Below are 16,422 nucleotides of genomic sequence, written 5' to 3'. Positions count from 1 at the left end.
TCCAGATGAGATTCCCAGGGACTGAGTGCTCCCAAGTCTCAGTCTAGCCCCTTTATGTTGGCATTCACAAAGACTTTGAATTAGACTCTTATTTCACATACCAAAACTTTCACTTTCCATTTTCTCCCCATCTTCTTTTAAGGTTAAAAAAAGTACTGATTTTATTTTTATATCACCTTCATTTCCAGATAATTTCTATACCACCCCCCAAACCCCTAAGAACCATCCCTTGTAATAAAAAAGAAGAAATTCAGTAACGTTAACCAACACATTAACTAAACCTAATAGTATATGCAAGGTTGCACATCCATAATCTCCCCTATCAGTGCAAAGAAAGGAGAAAAGGGACTTTCTCCTCCTTTTGGGGGACTAAGCTTCATCATTATAATTACACAGCATTCAGTTTGTTCTTTTCATTTACATTGTTGTAGATAATGTGACATATCATGATTTTTAACTGCTACCTAGACTAAGTGATTAGAGAAGAGACCTTGATCTACCCACTGCTCACCTGATTGGTTCACAGAGGTTAAATGTAAGAATTTAAAATATGTTTAAAGAAATCTATTTATAGTAATTTTCATAGTAAAATAAAACAGAAACAAGAATAGTAGTACAGCATAAGAATGCATAGAGGGATTATGATCTGAGTCAGGGGAAGGAATATCAACTCCCAATGAAATATGATATTGGAAATTAATTCAATTCCACAAACATTTATGGGCAAGGCACTGTACAAAGGGCTTCAAATATAAAAGCAAAAAACAAAATTATAAAGATACAGACTCATACTACATATTATTCATATATATTACTAATATTATATATAACTATAGTAAATATATATTATAAGGATGATATTAAAAAATAAGTATTATTTTATTAATTTAGAGACAAGAAGTAGAGAAGCTGGCTTGAGGAAGAATTGGAGTTTCAAATAGAGCTAAGAGAGTGTTAATTTAATATGTTGGCAATTATAACCATTATTCTATGACAATTACATGCTCTGGGTGTGGCATTCTGACTTCTGGCATTTGACAGAGCCACACACTGGTTCTTTTCTTTCTCAGGGCTAGAGAAGGTAACACCTTTGCCTCTCTCTACCTCTGTCTGAGTGAAAGACTTAAGGGAGTAGAGTGTTTTCTTTTCCAACTTGAGAAACACTATTCATTTATATGTTACTGTGTATAGACTGGTTAAATTCTGAAAAGACCAAATAAAATCTGGTCTTTGGTTTGGACTCTGAGTCTGTTAAGGCTCAGGCCTAAGCTGATTTTTGTTGAGATTCAACCAGCTAGCCTTGGTTATCTTTATAACTTAAAGGCAAAGTTAAGAATTACAGTAGTAGTTTTAGTTAGAATAGTATAAATTTTGTTAGTTAGATCAAGGAGGATTAGCGTAGTTTGTGAACCATAGGAGAAGCGGTTCCTTATGGAACCTGGGAGTTTATTTGGGTAGTTAGAAATCCTTTTACCCTTAAATATATTTTAAATAAAAAGTTTAATTTCTATAACAAGAGTCTCTTTAGCATTCCTTGTGCCTGGCCCTGAAGGGAAGTTCATCTTTTGAGTTTCACTTCACTTTACCATTGTGAATCTGCTATTTGTAAGATCCATTTTCTCTCACAGAAAATATCATTTTGGGGTAACAAAATCCTTCTAGTTCTAAGTTATATATATATTTGATTTTTAAAACTTTTTTTTTTAATTAGAGCAAATGATTTTTCCTTTTTCTCATCTTGTACTGGAAGTACATATATAATCATTATTTATCCTTTTTCTGATTCTACAGCGATATAAGCTTAATGTAAATACCTGAGCCTATGGGACTATGATTTAATGCCTTTCTGTCTGATTCCAGGAGAAGGGAACATGAGAGCTGTTAATTAGTGCTAAGAAAGCACATGGTCACTTGACTAAAAGATCTGCATGGATTGCAGGAGTTCTATGCCAATACTCTAGGGCTTGGAAATTGGGGTTTGAGTCCTGGAGTCCCAGTCTTTTCTAAAACTTTAGAGGACGTGGGTTCCCTCAACTTAAATTCCTAGGCCAGCACCTAAGATTGGTTATTTATTTGGCTCGCTTCCCTGAAAAGCTAATAGCAAATCAGAGCAGAGAGAGACATTTCCCTTAAGTCCTGGCCCTGAATGGGTAATTGCAAACTGCTTAATTCATTTTCATTGGGCCTTGATTCAAAGGCCTGTTTATTTCCCCTACATTTTTTGCACATTTTACATTTCATTCACAATTTCTTCTTTTTTTTTCTTGAATTTTATTCTTTTATTTTGCCAATTGATTTCATACAACCCCCACGACTCAGCCACTCATCCTTAGCTGACCTGAGATACCCTTTTCAAGGAAAGAAGATGTGTTTAGAATTTACCTCAGGGGGATGTGTGTTATTTTTTTTTTAATTTCGATAATGTAAAAATATATGTATATTTAACTCTTTTAGGAGTAATTTCAGGGGAAACGTATAATTCTTAGAAGAAAATGTATGTTTTATAATCTATAATGTTAAGTTTAAATTCTTTTGAGAATAATTTCAGGATAAGGATCTTGCCATCTCCCCAGAATCCAGACAATGAACCTGTTTGGTGAAGACACCATGATGATGCCTGAAAAGCCTTCACTGTACCATGAAGACCAAACTTTGAACCTTGGGGTGCAGTTAATTGAAATTATGGGGAGTTGAAATTGAGTTGAATGTATTGTTTTAAATATACACTATTATGCCAATAGGGGACTACCCCCAAATTGGTTTTTTATCAATGCAGCTAATTTTATCCATTCGTTCATCTATTTCTTTTATCCCCAAATTCTTGAAAATTAGAAGTTGTCTATGTTTACAGATCCAGTGAAGAAAAAAGGGCCAACCTTTTTTTTTGCCGGATCTCAGGGGGAATTGTATAATTGGAATTTGGGAGATGCCATTTAAAAGTATGTTATATATTTCCTATGGACATGTAGAGACTTTGAAACTACATTTCCCATGATTCCTCATGGCAAACAGGAAGTATGATGATGTAAGAGGGAGGTTAAATCTCCTGGGTGAGGAAGAAGTCGCTCTCTTAACTACGAGGCACGAGAAGAGACGAAAGGTAAAATGGCTGAGGCAATGTGAATTCTTCAGCGTGTGGTCTAATGATTTTATCCTTATCAGCATGGCTTTAATTAAAAAATACTAATTTATATTATTATATCAGTCTTTATCATTTTTAATCGTAACAAAACTGACTTCAGGCTTTAGTCAGTTTCACAGGAAGGGACTAATATTGAAGTTACACTTCCTCCGAAATGGATACCCTCAGCTTTCCTCAAACTCCAGAGAGTATGTTATTCTTCTCTCTCTTCCTCCCTCTCTTACTAATTAACTAATGAAGTAGCCAACAGGTCTTGTTTAAATACAACCAGGGTTTATTGTCTTCTAGAATAGATTGGCAGGGTAGAGGATTAAGGTAGCCCTAACAGCCGCTTAGAGAAACCTCAGGTGGGGGAAGGGAAGCAGGAACCTGAGACTGAGAAAGGACCTGCCTTAACTCAGCTCTCAAGGTGATTTGTAATCAATGGGGTTAGGAATACAAAGACTCAATAGATAATTTGTTGCAAGGGTAACACTAAACTATCACGGATTTGAACTAGCTCTCAGATCCACTCTCCTTTTCACTCTTCTCAGACATTTAGGTAGGGGAAATGAAGTTAGGAATAAGGTAAGGTAGGGAGATTCAAAGGATTTAGCTAAATTAACAAATCTCAAAAGAAACTGCAAATCTAGGCCAGGTTTCAGTCTCAAGAAGGAGCTCAGATGGACCCTGGTTCCCTGCACGAGTTCCCAAGACCAAATGAAAATTTCCAAGATTCTAAACTCCTTAACTGACAGAAGAACTCTGCAAAGCCTGCAAAACTGTTATGCTCCCCCTCTCTGTACCACAGGAGAGGTGTGGAAAGAGAATAATCTAGGGGTAAGGGGAAGCCTGTTCAAAGGCAAAGAGGCTTTAGAATGATTGTCTTATACAGAATAGCTAACAGAATAGTTTAGCTAAAATGTAGACTATGTGAAGAAAGTAATGTATTATTAGTCTGCAAAAATAGACTGGAACCAGACATGAATGTCTTTAAATTTTAAACAAAGGAGTTTGTATTTTATCCGAGGAATAATAGGAAGAGGCCAAAAGTTAGAGAGAGAGAAGTGACATAGTCAGACCTGTGCTCTAAGTATCAATTTGGTAGTTTTGTGGAAAATGACCTGGAGAAGGAAGAGGCTGGAGGGAAAAGTGAACAGACTATTGAAACAGTCCAGGAAAGCAGTGATGAGGGCCTGCACTAGGGAGATCATGATATAAGTGGAAGGAACAGAGATGTCATTTAGGTGGAATCTACAAAACATAATGAATTACTTGGGAGTAAGGTATTTTGGGAGAGAGAATACAAGGAAAACTCTGTGTTTGCAAGGCCCAAATAACTAGGAAATGACAGTATCAGGGAAAAGCAGGGCTTTGGAGGGAGTTGGCTGCAGGTGTGGAAGTAATGGTAGGGCTAAAGGAGTAGGGAAATAATTCTATTTTTGAACACACTTAAGTTTGAGGCCCCTACAGGGCATCCAATTAGAGCTGTCCAGTAGACACCTGGTGAGTAAGAACTGGAACAAAAGAAACTGGATAGATTTGGGAAACATCTACACAAAGGGAATTACTAAACCTATGGAAGCTGGTGAGGTCACTAAGGATAGAAGATCAAGAAAAGGGCCTAAGCAGAGCCCTGGGGATACCCATGTAAGGAGAGCTGGGCAAGGATGACGATCAAACAAAGTAGAATAAGAAGTAACAATGTGTCAGATAGACGAACCAGGAGGGTCAGTGTCAAAAAAACTCAGGGAAGAAGAAAGTATCCAAGGAGAAGAAGTGATCAAAGGTGATAAAAGCTACAGAAAGGTTTAGAAGGATAAGGAATAAAAAAAGGACACTGGGTTTAGCAATTAAGAGAGATCATAGATAATTTTGGAAAACATTTCAGCTGAGTATTAGGGTCAGAAAACAGACTGCAAGGAATCAATAAATGTCTTTTGATCCTAATTTTAGTGGGTGAGTAACAACCTTTATAAACAATGTTGAGGCAATTTTTCATTTATTAATATTTAGAACTACTCTTCCTATATAATTCCTATATAATTCAGTGAATGTTTTAGTGATTTACTACTACACACACCATATGCAATAACTAATATGAATGTCACATTCCCTGAGTCTGTTTTCCTAGAGAGATACCATATCCTTAAGAAAGGAAAAATAAATGCACATCCTTCTGAAATACAGAGTACTGTTGTTCCACAAATTTTATCAAATGAAAAAAAAACTGAAATAGTACTGCAATAACAAAATATAAAAAAGTTTTTAAGGAATTTTCATTTCTCACAAAGATCTTCAAATAAAATTAATAGAACAAAAGTATAAAGGACCAAATTCCTATGCTATAAGAGAGTTTTTTAAAGGTTTTAAAAATAGTTTTTTTAAAGATAAGCAATCCAAATATGCAAATTTTCTTAAGAAAAAATAAGATTCTTAAACAAGTGAATTCTGGGTCTGTTTTCTAAAATACAATGAAGATATAATTGGAATTTTCATCTCTTACCTGCCCAATCCAACACATTAAATAAGATGGATCAAGGGACTGAGCAACTTTGAAGGCTTCATGAGCTTGCTATAAAAATGCATAAAAACACAATTAAAAATTCTGTTTCACTTTCCTATAGAGACCAAATATAGTAACACCCATACAAATAAAATGAAGTAATGAGGAAAGCACAAGCATGGCATTAAATTTGCTGTCATTAGGGGAAAAAAAAACCCAAGTTAGTCCAGAAAAATCTTTTTTTAACTAATAACAAGTGCTGTTTAATTCTCTTTAACTAGCTCTCACAGTCTACAAGGGTGATTTTTTTGTACATTGTACATACATACCCTGGTTCCTGGACCAAGACTCTATGATTCACTCACTAAGAAAGGATTTAGGTTTTTAGAGAATCAGAACCTCCAGCTGTAAAACAATTCTAGCCTTCTCCATCATCCACTAACTTCTTCCTCACCTTAAACAAGGAGACTATTAAAATGAATCTATATATAGACCCTTTACTTCCAATCTAACTGGAATGGAAAATGTTAGCAATTTGGTTTAAGAGTTTACTAAAAAAATTTATAACCAAACAATTTAAACAGTGTGTATTTCACTTTACTATAGAAATTAATATCAAGTAATCATCACACAACTAAAATTATATAGCTCAGCAAGCATGAGCAAAAAAAAAAAAATCTGATTCTTTTTTCAATTTCGTAAAAATTTACTGCTTCTAGTAAAACTATTAAAGAGGAAATAAATGATGGCCAGCATCAAAATTCTTCAAACAATGTTCAATTTGAAAAAATACTGAAGCCAGTCCCTAACTCATTTAGGTAATTTTCTTACATTCGATTTTTTTAAATCTATTATAAAGAAAAAATAGGATTAGTTTTGTTGTATTGTTTTCTTCTGGCTTCATATGTTAATCTTATCTTCTTAAAAGTTAAAGCAGAGACTCTTCCATTGAATGTTTTCTAGCACAAACTCACCACATAAAAAGCACTCAAAGACATTTATTTGTTAACTGGTATTCCTACATTGGAAAACCCCTTTTTAAATTTCAAATTTTATGTATATTTCAGATTTACTTAAAATTCACTACTTTAATTTTAAGTATCAGGAAAAACATTAGTGGAATTGGTTAGGAAAAATGAATCTTGAGGCCAGTACAAACACAATACTTTTTAGAAGTTAAAAAAAGGTTACAAATCTAACCAATAAACACTGCCATATATTTTAGTCCATGATTTTCTCATGGGCAAAAGTTCAAATGTACTGAATCAAGTAGTGGTTTTGTGGAAAGATTAATACCTATTAACGGCAAGTGCTAAATCATCAAAGTTAAGCTGGCTAAAATTGAAGAAGGCTGAATTTATAAGCATATTCTTCTAATTTTCTACTCTGCCCCTCTTCCTACCAAGGTCTAAGCAAGTCTATTATTATCTACATTTCAATATGAATGGGAATTTATAAAATTACTGTCATGAATGAAGACACTTGAGATAGACATATTTCAAGGGGGCAGAATTTTTTATTATTGAAACAGCAAAGGAAAAATAAATAATTTAATGACTTTATTAAATAAAAAGATTATATCTCAGATTAAGTATTACATTATCATTGCTTCAATTCATTCTCCACAACAATTCTACTTTGATGCCTTATGATGACATAGAGGTAGCCACTAGTCACATTAGTGAAGCGTGAGCTCCAGGTAAATCATACCAGTTGAAAGCTTTATGAATAGATCTGGTACTATGTCATCTGAGGACCAAGTTTAGAAAGGTTTATCATTAGCCAAAAATGATATTTTGGTGACCTCAAATCAACTCACAAGGACAGTCTACATCCACAGAGGAAGTATCTTCACCAAATGAAATCATAGGTCTTTTGAAATATAAAGTATTAAAATATCTCTCTATCAATTAACCTTGCTCAGATATCTTCCTATGTATATATATTTTTTGTCCGACTTATGATTTGATCAGTGTAGAAAGCATCCCTGCAGATTAAGAAAAATATAACTTTGGGATACTGAGAGGTTAAGTGAATTGTCTCTGGCCATGCTCTACTATACCATACTATATTCATAATATCATATAGGTGCTTTCCCACTTTGAAAACAAATCCCAACTCAGTCCACAAAAAATGCAGGCATCACAAAATAATTATTCATATTCAACGCAAAAACTGAAAATGCTTCCAAGATTTTAATGTTTACCTCCCCTTTTTGCCCCTGGAGAAAAATGAAGAATTTACCTCAATATTTTCATTTCCTAGATATAAAACTCCCAAGTTTGTCCATGCAATAGCATTCTGCATAAAAAGAGAAAATTAAGCTGCTTTGCTATATGGTCTTCTCAGAAAAATTAAAATGCCAATTCTGGAATATTCTCAAAAGATAACTGCACTTACAATTTGTTCAGCTTGGACTGATTTGATGAAACAGTGCTGGGCAAGAGCATAGTTTCCAATGCCTGAAAAATATAGGTTTTGATGTAAGAGAGCTTTATGAACACAAACAAATAATTCTCTAATATGATTATTACTTAATTCTTACCACTGTGACAAGCAACCACACCAAGGGCATTCCAATACAAATGGTTATTACTATCCAGTCTCACTGCCTTTTTCAGACACTAGAAAGACAAAAGCTTACATTTTACTTTTTGGAATTACTTGCATAGAAATTGTCTAGATCAATGAACTTTTATTTGCAAATATTTAATATATTAAGATCTTTGTTCAATATAACAAGCTGACTCCTAAGAGTCTCAATAACATACATGTAAAGATTTCTCCAATAACTCTTGAAGTTCATTCACACAGCTTCCTGTTTCTCCTAGATTCTGTGCTTGACGATAATAATTAATTCCAAGATCGCACCATGTATTAGCTGTAGGCATCAGTTTTAATGCTCGGCCATAGCATCTAAAAAAATTACAAGGTGATTTTTTTTTAACAACAGAGCAGCTTAGTTATATCTGTATGTTGCTACCTTACAACACTATTGATATACTACTTTCCTCTAAGACTGCCTATCAAAGTTTAAGCATACATACTTAAAACAACTTTCCTTTCTGTTAAATCAGAAACTGGAAAAGTAGAATACTTGCAATCACTCTATCAGACGGTTTAGTTTGACTTAACTATTTTTCAATAAGTACTTTGGGGAGAGACTTTTTTGTGTTTGTCGGGAAGTGTTTGTTTTGTCAAAATAAAATGTAGCCATCAAATAATAAACTATTTTAAGATATAATGAATAAATTAGAAGCAGCAGTGGAAAGAAAGCAGGTCTTGAAGCCAGGAAGACCTAAATTCAAGGCCTGCTTCTGCCACATATCAAATTAACCCCAGTGCTTCAGGCAACTCTCTCAGAATGCAAATTGTAATGGTTCCAAATCTGCATAGTTAGAGAGAGCTTTCTCATTAGCAATCCCCTAAAACAATAAAAATCACAGGTTGGTCCAAAAAATAACTTAATTACCTTCCCCCTAGATGGAGAAGCTCATGTTTCTTCAATATTTGTTTCCCTTCTTTCTGACCCAAGAGGACTCCTAAAACGTTCACATTCACTTTAGATGGTGAAACCACATATAAACTGGTACATGCATCTCCAAGGAGCTTCCAAATGCAAGAAACATCAGATCGAAACTGGAGAGCCCTAAAAGAAAAGTGCAATTACTTTAAAATATTTCTCCAAATATCAAGTTTCCTCTCTCCTCATCATTTAAAAAGATAGAACATATATAACCGAGTGGTTTCTTCCATTAGGTGCTATGAATACTTCATTTAGAGTTCTCTTCTTGAGTATATTATTACTTCTTGGGTACATTAAACCCCAAAATCATATCTGTATATTTCCTCTGAAATTTTTTCTGTAAAGGTGGCAGGAAATCTGCCAAACAGTACAAACCAGCTAATTTTCCAAGACAATATTTCCAATATTGGATATTTTAAAAATTTCTTAATTAAGAGCTTAATGCTGAGCTCTATTACAGCTATAACCAAAGTAAGATTTTGTCTCTGATTTTTAACAGAAATTAAAATATGCTGATCTTCACATGGTACCACAGAAAAACTTTCTCTGAATGGAAACAGGTGGACCACAAAGTTATAGTATGCCACTGTTTTCAAGCTAGAGTGTAAGAAGCCTCTATTACAAGAACCAGAGTATCAAATGGCAACCAAAAAATTCTGCAGTCTATTGTTATTTCTACTAATAAAGGTAAATGAATTCAAAGGTAAACAGAAATGCTAAAGGCAAAAACTAGTCCCTCTCCAAATTAAAAATTACCTCCATCCCCAATCCTCCACCTTCTTAAGAAAACTAATTTGTGAATAAAAACAAGGCAATTTAATCTACAAGAACCTAGGCAATGAGATATTGCAAATAGCTATGGTACTGACAGATGGACAAGCAGATGGAAAATTTTTCATAGCCTTTTCTGCTGATGGAGTCCAGCCAAACAACATTTTTCACTGATTTCCTGAGAAATAAGACAAACTATAGCTAGCTGTCATGACTGGAAATCTACTGGGAAGATCAGCAGAAAAGATCAGAAGTTCTTTTGTCTAAGTTTCTAAAATTGTTAACTTGAAAAACAAAAAAGGGATCAAGGAACAAAGAGAAACAGAAGAAAAGAGGGAACAACAATTATATCCTCTTTAGAGATCTAATAAGTTTAATATTTGTATCCAGAGTCACAAGTTTTATTTACTTCTCTTAAAAGTCTAAAATCTGCAACACTAGATTTGGTGTCAGAGCATCTGGACCCGAGTCCAAGTTCTTCTGCTTCCAGTTGTGTGGTCACAGACAAAATGCAATCACCTCTCTCTCAACTTCAATTTATCTATCAGGAAGTTACAATTCTACAACCTAATTCACAGGGTCATTTTTATGTGTAAAATTGTCCTATTAATTATATATATATATATATATATATATATATAATATATACAAGCTATTATTTTCTTTTTTTAGTAAATCACAGAAAATAATACCTTCATTATATATATATTTTTTTAATATAAAAATAAATTTTGCCTATCATATCTTTGGCTGTTATGTTAACAATAAAAGGCTATCAGAAAAAAAACCCATCTGAGAATAAAATTACTTTACTTTTATAGAAACCTACCACCACCATATGAAATTAAGCATTTTATCTTGCAGCACTATGCCACCTACTATACAATGAGAGAAAAATCTAGCTAAAATAATTTCAAATTTACCTTCAAGTAACCATTCAAGCTGTGCCTTCCTCCTATACTACTTCGCCCTTTGTTCAAAGAACAGCAATAATAAGTTAGACAAGTCTCAGGGAAGAAGTTTTCCTTACCATCTTATAAAAGTCTTTGTTGCTCTATTTAAAGAAGTAATTCTGAGGTAAAATGGAGAGGAGGAGGTAGGATAAGCAAAGAAGAAAAAGGGAAATACGAATGCTATCATACGTATGCAAAATGTGAGCTCTAGTGCCTCTATAGTTTTATGTTCTTGATGTAGGCTTTTCAAAAGTCTTCTATAAAAAATGCTAAATCTATCCTAACCAGTAAATGAAAGATTTCTATCTGCCAGATACAATCTAAATCTTTCAGATGGTCTTCTGCCATAGGCTACTAAGTTTCCATCTCTTTTCTTCCCAATTTTACCCCATGATTTAAAGTCTTGTGTTATTTCTCAAAAAAGGTCCTACCTTTCCCCATATAAATATATTTAACAAAACTGAACTCAAAGCATGTTTTACATTATTTAGAGGTATACTCCTATTCTATGGACTACTGTGCTACCCCACATGCCTCACAAGTTCCTAATACAGTGGGCACAGAAACTAGCTGCTAGCATGGACAGTACTAATGAAAGTACCACTAATGACTAAAAATTTCAAAATTCAAACTCTTCCAAAAATGAAAAATGAAATATGAATCTCTCAAGGATCTGTGACTTCATATTGGCAGGTATTCCCTTTAACAATAACAATCACAACCCTGGAACTTAAGTGTGTTTTTAATTATATGAATGGTAGTTTATCCCCACCAGGAAATGTATTTTTTTTTTCTCTTCACTATGTGGAGCAGAACCAGGACTGAAAATCAAAAAGAAGAAAATCTTGGCATGAGTTAGAATAATCTTCCTAACAATATCAGTTTTCTTGTTCAGCAAAGTCTGAGGACTCTTTCATATTTGAGATCCTGTAGTTCTAGAACACTTCAGTAGATGGTATAATGAGTTACGTCAGTGGTGAATTTAACCAGGCAGTCTTCCCCTCATTTCAAATTTAGGGCTTTTCCCATTTGCTAAGATTCGCTAAGATTCACCAGAACTTGAGTTCCACTACTATATTCTTTAAGAAACTAATATTTCCATGCTATAAAACAATTATACAGAACACGAGGGGAAAATAGGCTTTTAGAGAAGAAATATGCATAGCATACATAATTTACTCTACAATTTGCTAATTTATTAAGATTAAAAATATGCACAATAGTGGAAATATCTCACAAGCTACCTGTAAAATTTTTGGTTCCATGTAATTAGTCTTTACACCAGAACTCAAATTAAATATAACTATTTCTGGCATAAAGGATAACTGAACAAAGTTAAAATTCAGGATAACCAAATCTATTTCTACTTCAGAAGGAAACTATACAAGTGAGAACACATATGAAAGTACTTCACATTAAAATTGCAGACAAATAAAGGCATTATCACTTAATATTTGAGGCAGTATGGCAGAGTGAATAGTCAGGAAGACTGAGTTTGCATCATGTTTCTGACACTTACTAGCTGTGTGACCATGGGCAAGTCACCTCTCTGAGCTTCGGGTAGCTCTCTAAGATTTATCTACTAAGTTATAGACGGGCCGAGATCTTCATCAATGTGGGAACTCTCCACCGACAAAATCAGAGATCCTTGATGTACTGACATACTACTATAGTTATCAGATGATTCTAAAACCAAAAATATACATATTTAAATTTGATTACTAAGGAGTTGTTTTTTAAGAGGTCCTTTTAAACAATTAAGTGTTTATTCTAAGTAGGGCACTGGAATTTTTAAAAATAGGAAGTTAAAGTAGCTTCTTCCCACCTAGTTTCTCTTTAGAATGTCTTAATAAAAATATTTTTTTAAATGCTTCACAGTTTTGGCAAATAGTGTTATACAAATCCCTACAAAGCTGTATGGGTTGTTTTTGTGTTTGTTTTTTTCACGCCAAGATAGAAAGCTTAAAATCTCTTTAAATGATTTTAAACAAGCATTTTCCTGCACTTTTCATTTTATGTTGAGATTAACCAAAGAACATAATTTTATCCCAAGTAAAAATAGTAATTTTATTGTCTTGTCTTAAGCCATACATTTGTTTTCTGTACTTCAAATTTCATTGAAATTTTAAAGAAAGAAAAATGGCAAGACTAACTCAAGCAACTCATTGGAATCTGTAATACTCACCAAGTAAAGTAGTCCAAGGCTTGTTCTATGTGGTCCACAGCTTTCCCATCAAGGTAATCAGTCAGCATTCCTTTAGCCATCAGAAGGTGACACTCACCAAGACCTGAAAGCAAAGAAGTGTGAATTTAAATGTAAATGTTCATATAAAATAGTATCACTGACTACTCATGAAAACATCCAACACAACACTGGTCATATTTATAGGAGTCTTTTTTTATTATACTTTCTAGAAAATCTAAAATAATTCCCTGATTTCTGCTTAAAGTAGTTTTTAAGTTTTTTTGCAGCTACCATATCCTACTAAAGAATGTCAGATGTATATGTATGCAGTGGCATCAGTAACTAAAAATATATACATGCATGTAAAAAATTAATTTAATATTTTAGTATGTATAACCCTTATTTGAAAGATTACAAAGTAATAGCCCTTTCTACCACTACAATATACAACGTGATATGAAAGCCAAAGTTTAAATTATTTATGGTCTTACATTTAGGAGAACAGAGAAAAAGAAAAAAGAGTTAAAGGAAGACCTACTTCAATAAAAAGAAATCATGCATATTATTTCAATCAAAATTCTTGATTACATATAGATGCTCTGCTTTATTTTCTATCCAATTTTGATACGAATTTGGATCATATACCTCTAAAAATAAATGGACAAGCTACTGCTGAAGCTCATTACAAAATAGCAAATCCTGAAGTTTTTTGGTATAACTATAAAAATAAATACTGCCTAAACAAGCCAAAACATATATAAATAAGTAATGTTTTACAAAAGAGTCACCTTGAGAAATTATACACTTATTTCAATGATCTGTGACAACTTAAAAACTTTTTTTCTTAATTACCCTTGTCAAAACTTCTCTCCCGTTCCCAAAAGCCTCTATGCCATTTCCTCCTGTCTCTCAAGGAACTAATCTCTTTGGATCATTCCCTCTCTTATCCTTATCTTCAATTTCCCTTTATCTACTGGGTCCTTCTTTCTTGCCACCTACTGTACATACTATTTCTCTATCCTTAAAAACTTTCACATTATTCTGCTACTTCCTATCATTTTACATTTCTGTTTCAAACATAGTCAGAGGAAGTACTTTCTGTATACATCATCTCTTTTTACATAGCTCCAACTCACTGCCCAAACTCCTGGCAATCTGGTTTCCAAACTCACCAGTCAACTGAAATGGCTCCATTTATGGTTACCAAATTATTTCTTAAGTACTAAATCTAATGAACTTTTTCAATGTCAATCTTCTTGACTTCCTGGAAGCTTTCAACACTGTCAACAGCTCCCTGCTCCTAGATATCCTCTCTTCCTTTGATTTCTGTGGCACCTCTCTGTACTGGTTGTCCTTTCCAGTTGACCACTCCTTCTAGTCTTTACTATATCATCTTTCATATTCTACCACTTTGCACAGAGGTCCCCAAATTTCCCATCCTAAGTCCTTTCTTCTTTTTTTCTCTCTCTCCTAGTAATTTCATCAATTCCCTATGGATTCAATTTTCTCTGAACAGATGATTCTCAAGTCTACAGGTTGAGAGCTCTCTCTCTCTTATGAACTCCAGTCCCTTATCACTAACTTACTGCTAGAGTTTTCTACTTGGATGTTTCAAAGGCATCTCAAATTCCATATGACAAATACAGAATTCTACTTTCCTCTTAAACCCACCTATACTCCAAAATTCTTCATTTCAGTCAAAGACATCACCATCCTTACTGTTAAGCAAGTTTTGCAATCTTGAAGTCATCCCTGACTCTCCCCTTACTGAAGTTCAGGGCCTTCAGGACCATAGAGCTGAACTATTATACATTTCCTTATCTCCTCTCTAAACTATCCTCCATAGAACCATAAAATTAGTATTCCTAAATCAGGAGTTGACCATACCAATGTATCATTTCTCAAAAATCTTCAAGGGTACCCTAATGCCATTAAGACAAAATGCAAACTCCCAGTCTAGCATTTCACAATCTGGCTCCCATTTACCTTCCCATATTCAGAAATACCCCCCCTTCTCCCCTTAAAACCCACTATGTTCAGTCCAAATTGACTCAAGAGCTTGACTACTGCTGAATTCAACATGCTGGCTGACTACCTCTCCTCAGCCTCAACCTTTGCCTGTATGTCCTCTTGGATTGGAATTCGTCCCCACCTTCATCTAAATCTCTAGTTTCCATCCAGGCTCAGCTCAGGGGCCACCTCTAGCTTTAAGCTTTTCCTAATCAGCCAGACACCTTTCCCTACCCTGCTAGCTGCCCTCTTCTCCTGAAGCTATTTTGCATTTATTTGGCATTGTCTATGATACCCAGGAGAATCTAAGTTTCTTGAAGGCAGAGACTATGTTCTTTTTGCCTTTGTCTCCTTAGTGTATAACACAGGGTCTAAGAGCCTTAATAAACCTAATAAAACTTATAGAAGCTTAATAAATATTCACAAATATTGGGTGTCAAATATTTACCATTACTGTTGATGCTGGCTAGTTCCAACTAAAAAAAGGGTACAATTTTAAAGCAAATGACTGAGATCAACCCCAAAGTTGAGTCACATAATCAGAAATTGCTATGTTCGTGGGTCGTAATTAATCTTTTTTTCTAATTACTAACTGGTCTTACTTTGCTAGCTTGATATCTAATCAGTTACAAAGCATTAATGACAGACAGGCATTTAGGATTTACTGACATCCTATTTCATGTATATTCCAGTAAAATAATTTTTACTAAAACCCTTGGGTAGGTGTTATTAGTATGTTTATTCCTGTGATGTCATAATTGTTCATAACACTTTAAGTTCCTGATTTGGGAAGAAAACCCCAAACATGGACACAAAAATGGGCACAACAGAAAGGACTGAAAAAATAAGGCCATATTATAGTAAAAAGTACAGTAGTCATGTGTTTTTAGTAAAACCTGGGAACCAGTCTCAGCTCTGCTATTTAACAAGATACTAGTTGTGCAAGCCTGGACAAATGACAATCTCAGAGAATCAGTTTCTTCATCTGTACTACAAAGATAACAATAGTATAATTCACATAGTGTTCTTGTGAGGACCAAATAAGATGAATATAAAAGCACATAATCAATTATAAAGCATGCTATAAATATGAGTCATGCTAAAGAAATAATTAGTGCAATAATCTAAAGCTAATTCAAAATCACTAACCTGGCTTCTTTTATTATTTTGTCGTTTCTTTCAACTACATAACTGATGCAATGGCAACTTTACTTAAATAATGAAAAATGTAGAGGGTTTTTTTTTTGAGGGGTATGGGGTGTTAGAAGGAATGAAGGAAGGAAAGTGAAGAATGCAAAAATAGGGCTGGGGACGGTTTCCAGGTCTTCTGATACAAAATCCAGAGTCCCT

The 16,422-nt window shown here is 34.0% G+C and overlaps 1 protein-coding gene across 1 annotated transcript in view; it reads right to left on the bottom strand.

The window, feature by feature from the left end:
- Positions 1-16,422, bottom strand: part of TTC37 (tetratricopeptide repeat domain 37) — a 128,046-nt gene that overhangs the window by 46,511 nt on the left and 65,113 nt on the right. Inside the window, exons 20-26 of the mRNA XM_044662727.1 lie at positions 13,063-13,165; positions 9,100-9,276; positions 8,399-8,543; positions 8,173-8,251; positions 8,028-8,089; positions 7,872-7,928; positions 5,628-5,696 (exon numbers count right to left, since the gene is read on the bottom strand). Of these exons, the coding sequence (XP_044518662.1) occupies positions 5,628-5,696; positions 7,872-7,928; positions 8,028-8,089; positions 8,173-8,251; positions 8,399-8,543; positions 9,100-9,276; positions 13,063-13,165 (692 nt within the window). The remainder of the gene's footprint in view (positions 1-5,627; positions 5,697-7,871; positions 7,929-8,027; positions 8,090-8,172; positions 8,252-8,398; positions 8,544-9,099; positions 9,277-13,062; positions 13,166-16,422) is intronic.

The sequence above is a fragment of the Gracilinanus agilis genome, chromosome 1, assembly GCF_016433145.1.
Source record: "Gracilinanus agilis isolate LMUSP501 chromosome 1, AgileGrace, whole genome shotgun sequence".
Classification (NCBI taxonomy): Eukaryota; Metazoa; Chordata; class Mammalia; order Didelphimorphia; family Didelphidae; genus Gracilinanus; species Gracilinanus agilis.
The sequence above is the reverse complement of the archived record's forward strand: the minus strand, read 5'-3'. Positions and strand labels throughout refer to the sequence as shown.